Source organism: Silurus meridionalis, chromosome 11 (genome assembly GCF_014805685.1).
Source record: "Silurus meridionalis isolate SWU-2019-XX chromosome 11, ASM1480568v1, whole genome shotgun sequence".
NCBI lineage: Eukaryota > Metazoa > Chordata > Actinopteri > Siluriformes > Siluridae > Silurus > Silurus meridionalis.
The window spans coordinates 10,448,846-10,466,434 of NC_060894.1; the positions used below are offsets into that span (position 1 = coordinate 10,448,846).

A 17,589-nucleotide genomic window follows, 5' to 3' on the forward strand; every position below is an offset into this window, starting at 1 on the left:
TACAGCTGCAAATAAGTATTTGAACACCTGTCTATCAGCTAGAATTCTAACCCTCAAAGACCTGTTAGTCTGCCTTTAAAATATCCACCTCCACTACATTTAAAAAAAAACTTTCTTTTGGCTTCTCCCGTTAGGGGTCGCCACAGCGGATCCTCCGCACGTTTGATTTGGCACATATTTTTACGCTGGATGCCCTTCCTAACGCAACCCTCCCCAATTTATCCGGGCTTGGGACCGGCACTGAGAGTGGCTGGGGATGGTTCCCTGACCGGGAATCGAACCCGGGTCGCAGCGGTGGGAGCGCTGCATCTTAACCACTAGACCACCAGGGGACCGCCACTACATTTATTATCCTAAATTAGATGCACCTGTTTGAAGTTGTTAGCTGCATAAAGACACCTGTCCCATACAATCAGTAAGAATCCAACTACTAACATGGCCAAGACCAAAGAGCTGTCCAAAGACACTATAGACAAAATTGTACACCTCCACAAGGCTGGAAAGGGCTACAGGGAAATTGCCAAGCAGCTTGGTGAAAAAAGGTCCACTGTTGGAGCAATCATTAGAAAATGGAAGAAGCTAAACATGACTGTCAATCTCCCTCGGACTGGGGCTCCATGCAAGATCTCACCTCATGGGGTCTCAATGATCCTAAGAAAGGTGAGAAATCAGCCAAGAACTACATGGGAGGAGCTGGTCAATGACCTGAAAAGAGCTGGGACCACCGTTTCCAAGGTTACTGTTGGTAATACACTAAGACGTCATGGTTTGAAATCATGCATGGCACAAAAGGTTCCCCTGCTTAAACCAGCACATGTCCAGGCACGTCTTAAGTTTGCCAATGACCATTTGGATGATCCAGAGGAGTCATGGGAGAAAGTCATGTGGTCAGATGAGACCAAAATAGAACTTTTGGGTCATAATTCCACTAAACGTGTTTGGAGTAAGAAGAATGATGAGTACCATCCCAAGAACACCATCCCTACTTTGAAACATGGGGGTGGTAGCATCATGCTTTGGGGGTGTTTTTCTGCACATGGGACAGGGCGACTGCACTGTATTAAGGAGAGGATGACCGGGGCCATGTATTGTGAGATTTTGGGGAACAACCTCCTTCCCTCAGTTAGAGCATTGAAGATCGGTCGAGGCTGGGTCTTCCAACATGACAATGACCCGAAGCACACAGCCAGGATAACAAAGGAGTGGCTCTGTAAGAAGCATATCAAGGTTCTGGCGTGGCCTAGCCAGTCTCCAGACCTAAACCCAATAGAGAATCTTTGGAGGGAGCTCAAACTCCGTGCTTCTCAGCGACAGGCCAGAAACCTGACTGATCTAGAGAAGATCTGTGTGGAGGAGTGGGCCAAAATCCCTCCTGCAGTGTGTGCAAACCTGGTGAAAAACTACAGGAAATGTTTTACCTCTGTAATTGCAAACAAAGGCTACTGTACCAAATATTATTATTGACTTTCTCAGGTGTTCAAATACTTATTTGCACCTGTATCATACAAATAAATAGTTAAAAAATCATACATTGTGATTTCTGGATTTTTTTTTTAGATTATGTCTCTCACAGTGGACATGAACCCACGATGACCGTTTCAGACCCCTCCATGATTTCTAAGTGGGAGAACTTGCAAAATAGCAGGGTGTTGAAATACTTATTTTCCTCACTGTATATGAGTGATTTGGGTACATTTTGGCCTGATGAACTCACACTCCTCTCTCCAGCGTTGCATGGAGGAATGTCTTGGTGAGTTAAGAGATACCATATGCGTTCCTTAACTAGATGACACTTTAGTTTTTTTTTTTTGTTAAACCTTTAAAGACCACGTGGATGATGTATGGAAAGTCATGCGAAGGTTTAGGCAACATGGAATAAAACTTAAGCCCAGCAAATGTGAAACACTTAAACATGAAGTGCGATACTTTGGAAGGATTGTCTTTGAGAAAGGTAGTAAGATGGATCCGGCTGATACTCTCTCGGAGACCCCCTTCGAGCCTCTGGCTAAGGCATTTTGGAGGCATCTTCTATCATGACCGAGTGCTTGCCGGCCATTCGCTCTCTCAAGAGAGTAGGAGACCTACAGGCCCTTTCTGTGTACCCCTCCTTCCTGGAGTTAATCCAGGTATGGCCAGAGCCTTTTTGTACCCTAAGACCCTAAGGTTACATCCCCAAGGTGCCCTCGGTCGTCCCACGGCCTGTAAGGTTACAATAATTTTACCCTCCTCCGTTTCAGGAACCAGACCAGGAGAACCGGCTGTGTCCGGTACGTGCACTGGACACCTATGTCCACAGGACAGATCCCTGCAGAAAGTCTGATCAACTGCTCGTCCGCTACGGCCCTCAGAGGAGAGGCCTCCCTGCTAATACGCAGACCCTTAGCAGATGGATCATTAATGCCAGTGCATCATCTTATGAGTCCTATGGCCTCCCCACTCGAGGTCAAAGCTCAATCCACCCAGAGTGTGGCTGCCTCAAAGGCTTGGTCCTCTGGAGTACCCCCCTAAGACATTTGCAACGCTGCAGGCTGGTCCACCCCACTGACCTTCGTCTGGTTCTATAACCTGGACCGCAGTGCCACTCCTGGCCCTTCTGTCCTTTCAACCTAGCTGTGCTTATACACACTAGTTCAGGGACTGGTCAGTCTGGTATAATTGGACACTCGTTCTCAAGGCGTTTCTACTCAGCTCAGGTTTCTGAAAGGGAACGTCTCTAGGTTATGTATATAACTCTATGTTACGTATGTCTCTAAACCACACTGCTGGCGGCACTGCATCGCGCTTCCTTCTTCTTTACAGAAGCTGGTGCCGGCTTCACTTCATGTGCATTTTATACTTCCTGGTCGTGATGTCACCCCGCCGGTGACAGCCAGCGTACAATTTTTGACTGATTGCACACATTGTTCAGCGCGTGGAAAACGCAAAGCGTTTCGACGCAGAGTCTCATTCCCTCAGGGAACTAGGGTTACATACATAACCTAGAGATGTTCTTCCTTGGGAAGTGTTCACCTGTTTGGGGACGCGTTCGTGCTGCTAAGAAAATACAGAGACTCTAACGATAAAGTAGCAGCTCTGTGTCCGGTGTTTTATGAATCATTCTCACATCTCTCCTCATCAGGTATGAAATTCATGTTGAGGCATTTTTAATGTGTTAGTCACGAGAGATGAAAATGATATTCTTTAAAGGGTGATAAAAGTGAATGTGAAAATGATTTGATAGTGAAAAATGTGTGTTCTAAAAGTTAAAGTTGTTAAAAAAAAGTTTCATATACATTCCAGTATAAAAAAATGCAGATGGCATCCCAAAGAGCTAAGAAGTTCGTATGTGTACATAAAATCGATTGAAACTTTTAAGTCGTGTTTACATTATGTGAGCATAAATAATGCATAGAAAAGTGTTTATTGTTATAATCATTACTGTTATAAGTTCTCTGAAACTTAAAAAAAAAAAAACACTAAAAATATAGGTTGAATGGATCAAAGCATGCATTAAATGTGGAACACCTGTACAGTTTATGTTTGAAGGAACATTTTAATAGAAATGACCATGCATAGGTTGCCTATTAAAAATGTACGTAGTTATAACATTCTCATTTACTTATGCTTTAGCTATGTTGAGATGGAAAACAACTTTATAGAATATGTGGGAATGTTTTAATGTTTTTAGAAAACAGAAAATGCAGAGACCCTGATGCACATGCAAAGACTGTGCACATGCAATTTTTTCAAACTCTCTTTTCACAATTGTTCAGTCTTTTACATTGCATTGCGGCCTTTATTAAATTGTATGGTATTATAAATTTCACTTTTAGTTAGAACTGGAATTTGTTTTAATACTATACAATTAGGCCAAAAGCTCTTTAAAATTTTAAAGACACTAACAGTTTCAGTTAGATGAGATTGCAATGCTGAAAACCCAGAGATCTGCAGTGTCCTCTTTTAGCCACTTTTTTCATCCTTTTTTGAGTTGTTAGAGAGCCGTTTGGGGTTGATCTGCTTACTGGCTTGTTCCTCCTCCTGAAGTGCAGACCTAAATGCCTTCGCTTTATCTGTTTCAGAGGAGAAGTTACAGCTTTAAAGTTTTAAACACAATATGACCAAACGTATTTTCCATCCTAAATGTTTGATTTGTCTTAGAAATTTATCAAGAAGTTTTTTTAAACCAAAGAATATGGTTTATTTTAATGTTGTGGAACATCTGTGAAACAAGTAAGTTCACTTTATCACTTACATCGAAGCTGCTATATACATAATCATTCGGTTACCCGCCTCTTTTTCTCTCATGAAGTAAAAATAACAAAGGTTTTTAGCGTGTACTGATTTTTCCCGAATCAAAATAGATACTAAATGACAATTTAGTGCAGATTTATTCATTGTACTTCAGAGTTTGACTGTCATGTTCCCATTGGACATATTCCCATTCAAGATATATTTGTAGAAGTTTATATGTTCATATTTGTTTAAAGAGTAACACTAAACTTCTCGTCAGTACAACGAAAGGAATTAGTCAATGTTCTCCTTCATCTACCCAGTTTAGCTGTTCTAAGCTGTTTGTTTTTTTTTGTCAGTACAAATCTATCTGAAATAGAAACAAGCTGAAAAGAGCTGGAGTTCAGGACGTAGTTACAAATATTATAATGGATTAACTGGCATTTATTTACCTCTAAACTCTGTTAAGATTTCAATCTCCTGATCCAAACTTTGCTCCAGATGTATTGCATAAGAATCCACATCATAGTCCACTTCCTCAGTCATTTCTATTAGAATCTTCATATTTTCTAGCCAGTGTATTGATTCCTGCCAAAGCAATAGATATATTTATAATGACATCATGCAGGATATACATTTGTATTGTGTTTTTAAAACTATGAACTATGCTGTACCTGAAACACAGCTTTGTGGTCCTCCAAAACCTGCTCCTCCATCTCCACCATCTGAGACACAGCCTCATGGAAGGTTAAAAGCTGTGGAGAGACCTCCTCCTCCTACACACACACACACACACACACACACACACACACACACACACACACACACACAAACTTTATTCATATACACTCACTATAAATATACACTCAGCACAATAATTTCTAGTGAATGTTTATTGATAAATGTATGTATGTGTATTTAGTGAACAACAGCCTCTGACAATGCCTCTTTGCACAAAGCCAGCTCCATGAAGATATGGTTTACATGGAGAGAGTGGAAGATTTTAAATGGCCTCCTATAGACTCTGACCTCAACCCTATTAAACACCTGTGGGATGAGCTGGAACAGAAACTGCACCCCAGGCATCCTCACCCTACATCAGAACCTGACTTTACTAACACCCTTTTAGCTGAATGAACACAAATCTCCACAAGCACAATCTAAAATATATAAATAAATATATATATACACCTTCCCAAAACAGTTAAGGTTATTATAATAGCAAATGTGGAATAAATGTGTAACGTGATGTTCAAAAGTCTCAGATGCACAGGTGTCCATGTATATTTGTCTATATAATGTATATCTTCCTATCAGGTTTTTTTAGGAAAGTAATTAGCAGTTTCCTTTATTATACAACATAAAAGAAAGCAAAAAAAAAAAAACATATTCAGAAGAATTAAAAGTGCCACTGCAGTGGTCCATTGCTTTTAAAGGTGTGGTTTGTATTCTAGATCTTTCTTCTAGAAGGCCTGGAAAACTCATGCATGGTAAATGTTTCCTATATTGTAAAGCATAGTGCTAAGGCTAGTTCTAGGCTACAGTGTTTCTAGAACAGAGCTACATTTGCAAAATACATTTAGCAACCTGCTCAAAGCATTACTTTTTAAACTTTCTCAACATGATCTAAACAATTAGAAACATTTCAAATCTATTTCTTAAAGTAGAGGTAGAAAGTTTTGGCAGCAAAACTAAATTTTGACAGAATTCCCATGGTGTATACACTCACCGGCCACTTTATTACATTACTACACTTTACACCTTACTAGTACCGGGTTGGACCCCCTTTTTGCCTTCAGAACTGCCTTAATCCTTCGTAGCATAAATTCAACAAGGTACTGGAAACATTCCTGGAACATTCCTGGAAACAGTCCATATTGACATGATAGCATCACGCAGTTGCTGCAAATTTGTCGGCTGCACATCCATGATGCGAATCTCCTGTTCCACCACATCCCAAAGGTGCTCTATTGGATTGATATCTGGTGACTGTGGAGGCCATTTTGGTACAGTGCATTGTCATGTTCAAGAAACCAGTCTGAGATGATTCGCGCTTTATGACATGGCACGTTATCCTGCTGGAAGTAGCCATCAGAAGATGGGTACACTGTGGTCATAAAGGGATGGACATGGTCAGCAACAATACTCAGGTAGGCTGTGGCATTAACACGGTGCTCAATTGGTACTAATGGTCCCAGAGTGTGCCAAGAAAATATCCCCCACACCATTACACCACCACCACCAGCCTGAACCGTTGATACAAGGCAGGATGGATCCATGCTTTCATGTTGTTGACACCAAATTCTGACCCTACCATCCAAATGTCGCAGCAGAACTCGAGACTCATCAGACCAGGCAACGTTTTTCCAATCTTCTATTGTCCAATTTTGGTAAGCCTGTGCGAATTGTAGCCTCAGTTTCCTGTTCTTAGCTGTCAGGAGTGGCACCCGGTGTGGTCTTCTGCTGCTGTAGCCTATCCGCCTCAAGGTTCGACGTGTTGTGCATTCAGAGATGCTCATCTGCATACCTCGGTTGTAACGAGTGGTTATTTGAGTTACTGTTGCCTTTCTATCAGCTCGAACCAGTCTGGCCATTCTCCTATGACCTCTGGAACCAACAAGGCATTTGCGCCCACAGAACTGCCGCTCACCAGATATTTTCTCTTTTTCGGACCATTCTCTGTAAACCCTAGAGATGGTTGTGCGTGAAAATCCCGGATGATCAGTAGTTTCTGAAATACTCAGACCAGCCCGTCTGGCACCAACAACCATGCCACGTTCAAAGCCACTTAAATCACCTTTCTTCCCCATTCTGACGCTCGGTTTGAACTGCAGCAGATCGTCTTGACCATGTCTACATGCCTAAATGCATTGAGTTGCTGCCATGTAATTGGCTGATTAGAAATTTGTGTTAACGTGCAGTTGGACAGGTGTACCTATTAAAGTGGCCGGTGAGTGTATCCCAGAAGGAAATATTTTAATTTTTTCAAAAATAAGTAATTTATTTCCCTGCTTATTATGATGCTCTGTATTTTATATATTGGTCCACCACTACAGTGTGTGTAAGTACTTTATCCTGGTCAGGCTCATATTGTATATGGAGAACACCAGGGATAAAGACTGCTACATGTTGTATATTTATCAACAGGGCAACCCGAAAATATGTTCATTTAAACAGAGGTGGTCTTAATTGCTACCCAGTGTTTTTTCTTACATTTTGTTCACACAGTAGTTTAAGATCGTCTCTCTGAGGAGAGTTGCCCACTCCCCACTGTGGCTCCAACACGTCCAGCTGGTTCACTTGAAGGCCTCCACTTGTTCTTCCTACTGCACCCGGGTTGATAGTAAGCTCCTTTACTCTACACACAAACAATTACAGACATACATTTATTTAGACAAACACTAATTAATGCTATTCATGACATTATTCATGGCAAAGGTAATGAAGCAAACCATATCAAAAGGACCATCATGACCTCTGACTCTGACGCTCATACAGCAAAATATAAAATAAAAAATAAAATAAACTGACTGATGAGAAAGAATGTGGTAAAAAAAAAAAAAACCATCTCCACACTGAAATTAAAGCAACTGATTAAGTATAACTAATGTTTAACAGTAAGCGAGCTGACGTGAGAACGTTCAAAAAAGCGTGACGCTGGGAAAAGAAGACCTGTTGGATGAGGAAGCAAAGTCATCGTACTCGTAGGTAGGAGAGAAAGGGGGAGAAGGGGATGTCTGATAGGCTTATAGCAAACTCCTTCACTCTTTCATTGGGATAGACAGAGACGAAACAGTGAGACATGACAATGCAGACATGTGCTGATAACCAGTTATACAACATGACCTGTTCATGTTTCCTTTATTTGATTTGGAGCTGAAGCCTGCCAAACTGTGTTTAGCTAGCTAATGAGTCAGATGAACATTATGCTAAAAGTGATGACATACAATGCCAAAAACAGAATACTCAGTGTTAAAGCACAAATGAAACAAAAAGCCTAAGAGAAGTGAGAAATTTTTTGGAGAACAAATCGAGATCACATTCGAGATCATATTTGTTCCATGTGATGCTATTACTAATCTATCTTCATGGACTACCAAGACAATTAAGTCTTTAAATATAAATATTTACAAATTTTAATGACATACTTGTTTTCATTATTCAATTTCCAATGTGTACATTGTCAAATGGCAAATCTTTACATATTCAATATTTTTTGAATGGCAGTGTATGATCATTGTTGTTAAGTCCACATAACAAATAATAATGACTTAAATTTCAATTTGATTTGGCAGATGCCGTGTCTAGAGATCTTCTTCTCCATGATAACAGTGAGAATAAAGTCAAAAGTGTAAAAAATAAATAGTATTATAGAATAATCCAGCATTAAAAGTCTCAGTCAGGTTGTAACACTCACTTGTGTACTTTGTGTATCAATCAACTAACCATCCAATTAAGTGCACAAACATACTCGTGTCAACAAATAAAAACATTCAGTGAGGGAATTTGTACATTTCCTAATAATACTAGTACAAAAAAACCTTAAATGTATAACGATAAAAATACTTTGAAAATAATAGATTTAGCATAAAATAATAAGAATAATAAAATAATAGCATCAGCACATTGTCCATTATGTGGCTGAGGAAATACATTTGGTGCGTTTAACTAATAAATGGATGGCTATACTTTTTTTTTTTTTTTTTTTTTTTTTTTATAAAAGTTGTCTGGTTCCTCTCAATGTTTCTTCCTTATGCCATCTCGGGGAGTTTTTCTATGCCACAGTCGCCACCGGCTCGCTCATCAGGGACAAACTTACTTATAAAGAACATATTCACCACATCATCTTTGTAAAGCTGCTTTGAGACAATGTTCATTGTTAAAAGCGCTATACAAATAAAAATTGAATTAAATTAAAATGAATGTACCTAATAATTTATTTTCATGTGATATGACTATTCTTTGCAAAGTCTAAATGCCACCACAAATTCTTTTGATGCTGCTTTATTTAAATAAAGATATGAAAAAAAGTGAGTATTGGTGGACTAGAGACCTAATCTTGACCTAACCCATGTCAATTTTATAATAATTGTGGTAAAGACAGTTGTCTTACAAACAGTATCTGGTACAAACCTGTTGGCATATCTCAGTGTATTCAAGGTGTTTTCACATGATGCCATGCCTGGAGAGATGGTGGCAATCTGCAGACAGTATACATTTATATTATCATCACTATCTAACAGTTCCTTAATCATTCATTGCACTCAACCTACACCAGCACTTTCTTGTTGGTAAGTGTTTTTACGACAATGCTGCACACTATATTCCTGTAGATTGAGAAGCCAATTGAATAGTAGCTACTGATATGGGAATTCCATCTTCCCCCCTGCAGATGCCTTTGTGCTATAACTAGGCTCAGTGTCAAGTATAAGAGCAATATTTTGTATTAATATAATATTTATCCACATACTGATCATGTTTAAATATTTTGTTTAAGAAATAAACTTGTGGTTAAAGATACTCTGGTTAAACTACAGTGACAATTGAGAATTGGCAATATCTTACCATGCATGTTCGCGAATTCTCACCAATGAAAGAGTCTCGCAGAACCTGCGTGAGCTTACTGGCTCGGAACGGAGTGTGAGGCTTGTTGCGGCCCAAGGTTCTGATGCATTCCTACCAAGAGCAAAGTAAAGCAACTCTGTTAGAACATGCAAATAAAATTCTGAACTAAAATATAAAAGTGTGCATTTGAGAGAATCGGTGGACCTTCAGAGCCAGTAAACTTTTATTGATCTCAGCCCCTTCGAGGCGAGTCTGGCGGTCGGCGCTGGATGTGTCCGCCCCTCGTTCATTGCCTGCCAAGTCTATGAGGGAAAATTTGCCATGCATTTTGCCTCCCCTTCGCAGAATGATCTGGAATACAGCGTGGCTGCGAGATGAGTGTGCGTTGACTGAGGTCTGCCCAGATGTCCTGCAGTAAAATAAATTTAAAAAATGACGTCCTTGAGTTAAAGTAGAGATACACTAGGTAAAATATTACTCCAGTAAAAGTGCTCCCTTTAAACTTTCACTTAAAAAGTAAAAGTACTTGCCTTGAAATGTAATGAAGTTAAAGTCTCCCCAAATGGAAACACTTTATTAAATACAGATACATTATCATTTCTACAGTAACCTTAACATAATAAACATAAACAGGAGTCTTCCTATGTCTTATTAAACTTTAAGAAAGGGACTGTTTAACAACATTATATGTAACTGCAAATGGTTTAAAAGGACACATAGTCATTCATGAAATTAATTTCTAAATGGCAAATTAATGTGGCACATGAGAAAATAAATGTACACACAAAACATTTTTGTTTAAACTGTAAGCACCAATAATGTAGATTACAGCAATAAAATAATTTAAGTAAAATACTCAAACTCCTTGCTCAAAATCAAAACTGGTTAAAGTGGTAGCTCATTGATGAAGATGTGCTTCTGATTGGAAGGTTGTGAGTTCAAATCCCCTGTGTCAAAACCACTAAGCTGTCCTGTTGGGCCCTTGAACAAAACCTTTTAACCTTAATTGCTCAGTTGTAAGTTGTCCATGGATAAAGGCATCTGTGAAATTCTTTTTGAATGCAAATGTAAAAACTGAATTAAATCATCTCCACAGTTATCTATCTAGAATCTTTACTGTTATCTATCGATTGGTGATCCATTTGGAGTTTGGAAGGTGGAGTTTACCTGCAACTGTTGCCCATTTCTATGAGCTTGAGGACGTCCTCTGTACAATGAACCTCTCGTTCCTGCAGTCCTACAACCTGCACCTGCTGCTTGCCATCCTCTAAAACTCGCAGCTTCGCCTTCCTGTTCAGCAGGTCAAACACCTGCGTGCACACAGATACACAATCATGTTTCAAAAACTCCTCCAAGGTCAGATCAATACTTTATATGAAGAGGTTAGATACTACTTGCCTTTCCACTGTAAATTTCAAAGAAGGTGGCGTAAATTTGAAGGTCTAATTTTATGTAGTTTGGCTTCTTAAGCATTAGAAAAACATCTCGTGCTGCAAATAAATGGAGTAAATTTTGTATTTTTATTTATTTATTTATTTATTTATTTATTTATTTATTTATTTTCTACTCTAAACCAGAGTTCTGATATATACCTGCCAGTGCGTAGATCCCTTTAGAGCAATCCTGATTTTTCCCAGAAAAATCTCCACCCATCGTCTGGAACACAGAAAATTGAATTAGTATGTTAAAACAATTTTAATGGGCATTGGAGAAAATCTGTTCCAATAAGACAAGCACTTCTGATAGAATATAATTTATAGGAACACCTACATGAGTTTTACCACTTCCTGTTTGTCCGTAGGCAAAGCACGTCGCCATTCCCCTCTCGAATATGGTCTCTACAAGCGGCCGGGCAGTAAAACTGGAAAAAAAAAACCCAAATAGTTCTTGCAATAAATTAGACATTTCAAAAATGTTTTATCTATTTCCTTGAAACAGCATTTTCAGGGACTGACCTGTAAACCATTTCATTTGTGGTGGTATCATTGAATGCATAATCAAAGCGGAAGGTCTGGTTCTCGAGGTATCTCGTTAAGTCCACTTTTTGTTTTGGTTCGTGTACCATGACAACGTCTTTACTGGGAATTGTGATGACATTTAAATCCTTTAAGCTCATCTCTGTGACAGATATACAATGGTGTAGTGAATATAATTTGATGTCCCATTAAAAATAGAAACAGTAAATAATTTATCAGTAAAGTCTGTATTAATTAATAAATATACAATAGTTCAAATTTGTACCTTTTCTATTAAGCGGCCGCGCACGGACACACACACATATACTGTGCTCTTCAATCTGAAGAAGAAATCATTTAAATCAAACAGTACACAATTGCATCGTTACAAAAATAAATGCTGTTCAGAATAGTGAAAGCCTGACATTACCATATGAGCATTAGTCAATGGCCTGTAGTCCAGACTGGCTCTGAAGTCTCGGATCATGCACATAATTTCATAATTAGGATTTGATGCATCTACATCCTGTGTTCAAAATAACAACAATTACCAATCCTGTTTTAAAGGAAATTAAATGACACTGTACCACATTTCAGTATGAAACTTATAAAAATTCAGCACAGTGAATTCATTTAAATGCTTAAATACTCACTACACATTATTACTCAACATTGGTCTATTCAATCTGGGCAAAGTGGGCTTGGCAATAAATCAATTATTAAATGCATCAATTGTCTACCACACAATGGTTGTGAACTTCTGATGACTTAGTGGTCAGTCTACAGTGGTGGATGTTAAAGATATTTCATTGCTCTTTCAGGTGTTTCTTTATTTAGAAACAATGTTCAGGATTATCAAACTCATGTGTGGTGAGCTGTAACCCTGTACCTGTGCTCTCTTCTCTTTGAGCTCCTGCTGCTGCATGCGCCTCCTCTCCCTCTTCTCCTGCAGTTTCTCCACCTCCTTTACACAGTTTGACTTCTTGCGAGCTGCACACACAAATTGAAATGTCATTTCAATTAGGAAACAAAATGCATACATTTAATACTGTTACGTTATCGTCCTTACTTCTTTAAAAAAAAATAACAATAAATAGTAATAATTATTGTATGTTAATCTGAGCTGAAAACAATGATAGCAAGACGTAACATCTAAACAGCCAAACAATCCTGTGTTTGTTTAACATTTAATAGAGCTTTGGAAAGCTCTTTATTCCATTGAATAAGGTCTTTTGTGGGAATGATAGATGATGATCGAGAGCTTCTACACCTGTACTGTGTATTTTGCTTTTTTAAACACATACATATTAGAAAACCAAGCAGGGTTTAAAGGAAAAGAAAAAATGGAGCACATAAACACAAAATAGTTGCAATAATGTTCCATGCTTTTTTTTTTCTTCATTATATTGTTAAACAATGTGCACTTTGAACTGTGTGTGCACATTTGACATTAAGCTTTGATGTATACCCTGTGTTTTAATAATCAGTTGTGATATACTCAGTAATATGGGCATTTATAAATGATAATTAAACAGTCTTTAAATATACATGCAACATTAATCATTTTTTTTTTTACAGTTGATAATCTAATATGGTTTTCAGATATTAATTTATAGTCATATTACGGGTAGATGTATTAAATTAAATTTTATTGCATTGTGGGTTTTTTTTATTAAAAAATCAGGAACACAATCACATAAAAACATAATCGCACGGCACATTCAATAAGGAATGTAATTAAATATGATAGGTGCAATATGCTTCAACTTCAGAAACAAGGACTGATGTGATGTGTATCCACAACTCAGTACACGATTATTATTACTAAATATCAACCTAGATGTTTTCACAGGCTAATAATGTATGCATTAGTGGGGGGAAAGGAAAGATGCAAATATGGCAGATTATCCCATCAAGGGTTGTACTAAAGTAATTTGGTATCCTATTTCAGAATTGCCTTAGCCCTTCCTTTTGCTGTTCTAGGTTTCTGTACCGTTCTGCTGCAGTGTCTGGTGCTGGATAGGAGGAGGAGCTGGAGCACTCGGTGCATGTTCCATCTGCTGGCTTGGCCGCATTCTCGTTGTACCTATGTCTAGCATGACAAACAAACACAAGTGAGTGGGAGAGACTTCAGCACAGGGAGACCCAGTACCCATTTATACCTAATATTATTATTATTATAATTAATATTAATTTCTTATAAATATATTACAATTCATTAATTCCTGATTGCTAGAGGAAAGTATATATATATATATATATATATATATATATATATATATATATATATATATATATATATATATATATATATATACACACACACACACACAGTGAGGAAAATAAGTATTTGAACACCCTGCTATTGCAAGTTCTCCCACTTAGAAATCATGGAGGGGTCTGAAATTGTAATCGTAGGTGCATGTCCACTGTGAGAGACAAAATCAAAATAAAAATAAAAAAATCCAGAAATCACAATATATGATTTTTAAACTATTTATTTGTATGATACAGCTGCAAATAAGTATTTGAACACCTGTCCATCAGCTAGAATTCTGACCTTTAAAGACCTGTTAGTCTGCCTTTAAAATGTCCACCTCCACTACATTTATTATCCTAAATTAGATGCACCTGTTTGAGGTCGTTAGCTGCATAAAGACACCTGTCCACCCCATACAATCAGTAAGAATCCAACTACTAACATGGCCAAGACCAAAGAGCTGTCCAAAGACACTAGAGACAAAATTGTACACCTCCACAAGGCTGGAAAGGGCAACAGGGAAATTGCCAAGCAGCTTGGTGAAAAAAGGTCCACTGTTGGAGCAATCATTAGAAAATGGAAGAAGCTAAACATGACTGTCAGTCTCCCTCGGACTGGGGCTCCATGCAAGATCTCACCTCGTGTGGTCTTAATGATCCTAAGGAAGGTGAGAAATCAGCCCAGAACTACACGGGAGGAGCTGGTCAATGACCTGAAAAGAGCTGGGACCAACGTTTCCAAGGTTACTGTTGGTAATACACTAAGACGTCATGGTTTGAAATCATGCATGGCACGGAAGGTTCCCCTGCTTAAACCAGCATATGTCCAGGCACGTCTTAAGTTTGCCAATGACCATTTGGATGATCCAGAGGAGTCATGGGAGAAAGTCATGTGGTCAGATGAGACCAAAATAGAACTTTTGGGTCATAGTTCCACTAGACGTGTTTGGAGGAAGAAGAATGATGAGTACCATCCCAAGAACACCATCCCTACTGTGAAGCATGAGGGTGGTAGCATCATGCTTTGAGGGTGTTTTTCTGCACATGGGACAGGGCGACTGCACTGTATTAAGGAGAGGATGACCGGGGCCATGTATTGCGAGATTTAGGGGAACAACCTCCTTTGGGGAACAACCTCCTTTGTTCCCCAAAAAACACCCCCAAAAAAAAAAAATACTTTTTTTTTGTCTCTCACAGTGGACATGCACCTATGATGACAATGTTAGACCCCTCCATGATCTCTAAGTGGGAGAACTTGCAAAATAGCAGGGTATATATATATATATATATATATATATATATATATATATATATATATATATATATATATATATATATGTGTGTGTGATCTGTTTACCTTTTAATTCTGAAATGTATCTTCTTCTTCATTTGCATCATTCTTTAACAGACTGTGTATTTGTAAAAAATATAATTTTTTGGCTACAAAAAATTTATTGGATCCTCTTTTAGCTTATATGGAGTAATTGATCAATTAAACACATTTTTGGGGGGCTATGTTCAATGATAATGAAGGGCTGTTTAAACTAATGATCACTACTGTTTATGAAACACCATTTGCTGGCTTTCAGAGATAATATTGCAAAACCATTGCAGCACATTATTCGTTCATATAAGATAATGCCCAGCCAAGCAATATGTTCACACTTTATAGTCAAGGTATGGTTGAACTGTCAGCGTAATAATTAATAATAAAGCGTAATAAAACCTTCCACAGGCTGTTCCTTTTTTTTAGGGCTGTTTATCAGCAAGAAAACCTGACAATGCTATATGTATCACAATATAGGGGTTGTGATACAATATGTGGCAATACTGTAGGCAAGGCAATATATTGGGATATTTCTTGTTTTAGGAACAGGATATAATTTTAGAAAAGCTGTCATTAAGAACACACCACTATATGCAAATCTTAGCAAAAAAAAAAGATTTAACCAAAACACAAAAGGATCTGCATTTCCATTAATTACATCTAAATTTACACTGCTAACCCTAACCCCATAAAGGAAAACTAAAACAGAAAAACAACTATTTAAATGTATGACACATGACGTTGACTTTTTATGCAACCAGGGGAAAGCACCAAAATGAGGAGCCAGATAACTGGAAGATCAAACAGGTTAGTCAGAATGGCCTTAGAACCTTATGAACCATGATTTTAGAAATGGCAAAAAATTGAATGCCGTCTTCCTCAATATCAGAGCAATTGGAGTGTGAATATGGAGAAACAGTGGGGTTTTAAGCAAGAAAACCAACTCACATTTGGAACTTGGGGTTGAAAAAGGAATCCACCCTATGACATAAAGGTTATTTACACTCAATTCGCATTTTAAATTGCATCATAACTGTTCTCCTCCCATAGAAAACAAATATTAAGAAAATACATTTAGAACTAGGACATTTTAAAAGACCTGAAATGGAATACCACAATAATAAAACGACAGGCATGTTATACACACACACACACACACACACACACACACACACACACACACATATATATATATATATATATATATATATATATATATATATATATATATATATATATATATATATAAAGCCATTAATGTATCTCCTTTTTTATGCAGTATTAACTAACAATGAACTAATGTTATCCATTAACATGGCTTATGTTTTTAAATATTGCCTATCATGCATCTTTTGCATGTACGAATTGAAAAGTGAGTTTATTTAAAACGATTTCGTTGACATTGATACCAAAATTTTTTTTTATGTAAAATAGCTTATACCTTGGTTTTTGTATCTGATGTTGAACCTTGGTGCTGCGGAAACACTGTTTCGTTTTGCAGTGTACGCCACTGTATCTGCTTGGGATGACATTTCATGCTACTTCTCGCCTTGACCTACTAAAAGAAACCTACGCGGATTAGGTAGCGCAAGCCCCTATATAGACTGTATAAGCTCCGCCCACATCTGTGACGTTACCACCTGTTTCGTGGGAGCGTTGCTGGGAAAATTATTATGGGTATTATAGTACACTTATGTCTGGATATGAACCAATCACAGGTCAAAAACAACCTATGTTTTGTTTTTATTGGCTATATCGCTTGTCAATACAGGTTAGGCATTTTAGCACAAAACACGTTTGATTGAGCTGTCGTTAGTGAGTGCGTGCGACTTGTTAAAAAAGTTTTAATCAATTCCGCGTGCATCTGAAATCTCTTTATTTATCTCGCCACCTTAACGAGACATAACATGGTGTCAGATTGAGGGGATTGAAAAAAAAAGAATGATGAAACTCACGATGAAGTGGGAAACCTACCAGACGCATGGCCAAAGTTTAGGCATCAGTAAGAAGAGCTGATGTTTAGCAGACCTCTGAAGGAAAAGGATGAGGGCGTCCCATGTCCAGCTGAACTAAACTAATGTAATTTCAATAAAAAGCCCCGTATAACACATATTGCAGGACCAAGCATGTGCATGGAACACTTATAGCAGCATGAGCACTGCACTTGAATTGTTTTTTCTTTTTGTCTTTTATTGAAAAACAAAAAAAAGTTTACATTCAATAAAATATCGTAAATCTAATAAAATAAATAATAATAATAATAATAATAATAAT

At 37.9% G+C, this 17,589-nt stretch overlaps 1 protein-coding gene and 1 non-coding gene across 3 annotated transcripts; both read right to left on the bottom strand.

Annotated features, from left to right (window-relative positions):
* Positions 1-260: 260 nt before the first annotated feature.
* Positions 261-333, bottom strand: trnag-ccc. The gene has a single exon. It is a non-coding gene; the product is annotated as a tRNA-Gly (tRNA).
* A 3,179-nt stretch (positions 334-3,512) lies between these two features.
* Positions 3,513-16,897, bottom strand: LOC124393644 (kinesin-like protein KIF2A). 2 transcript variants are annotated; one of them, XM_046861598.1, is made up of 18 exons: positions 16,757-16,897; positions 16,264-16,296; positions 13,723-13,821; positions 12,619-12,719; positions 12,160-12,255; positions 12,016-12,070; positions 11,730-11,892; positions 11,545-11,635; positions 11,367-11,430; positions 11,173-11,264; positions 10,942-11,084; positions 9,979-10,183; positions 9,775-9,885; positions 9,343-9,410; positions 7,423-7,567; positions 4,884-4,985; positions 4,662-4,797; positions 3,513-4,049 (listed from the first exon to the last, which is right to left on the bottom strand). In XM_046861598.1, the coding sequence occupies exons 1-18, from the start codon at positions 16,845-16,847 to the stop codon at positions 3,940-3,942; spliced, it is 1,905 nt and encodes a 634-aa protein (XP_046717554.1). In that variant the 5' UTR covers positions 16,848-16,897; the 3' UTR covers positions 3,513-3,939. The 2 variants fall into 2 exon arrangements, with proteins under 2 accessions (XP_046717554.1, XP_046717555.1); XM_046861599.1 differs by lacking the exon at positions 16,264-16,296.
* Positions 16,898-17,589: the final 692 nt, after the last annotated feature.

Bases quoted from the DNA above. Each gene is read 5' to 3' on its own strand.
- LOC124393644 (XM_046861598.1), bottom strand. From the start codon at position 16,847: ATGTCATCCCAAGCAGATACAGTGGCGTACACTGCAAAACGAAACAGT. The intron at 11,431-11,544 runs GTAGGTGTTCCT...TCTGTGTTCCAG, and splicing joins CAGGAAGTGGTAAAACTCAT to ACGATGGGTGGAGATTTTTC. The intron at 4,050-4,661 runs GTAAATAAATGC...CCTCTGAAACAG, and splicing joins AATCTTAACAGAGTTTAGAG to ATAAAGCGAAGGCATTTAGG.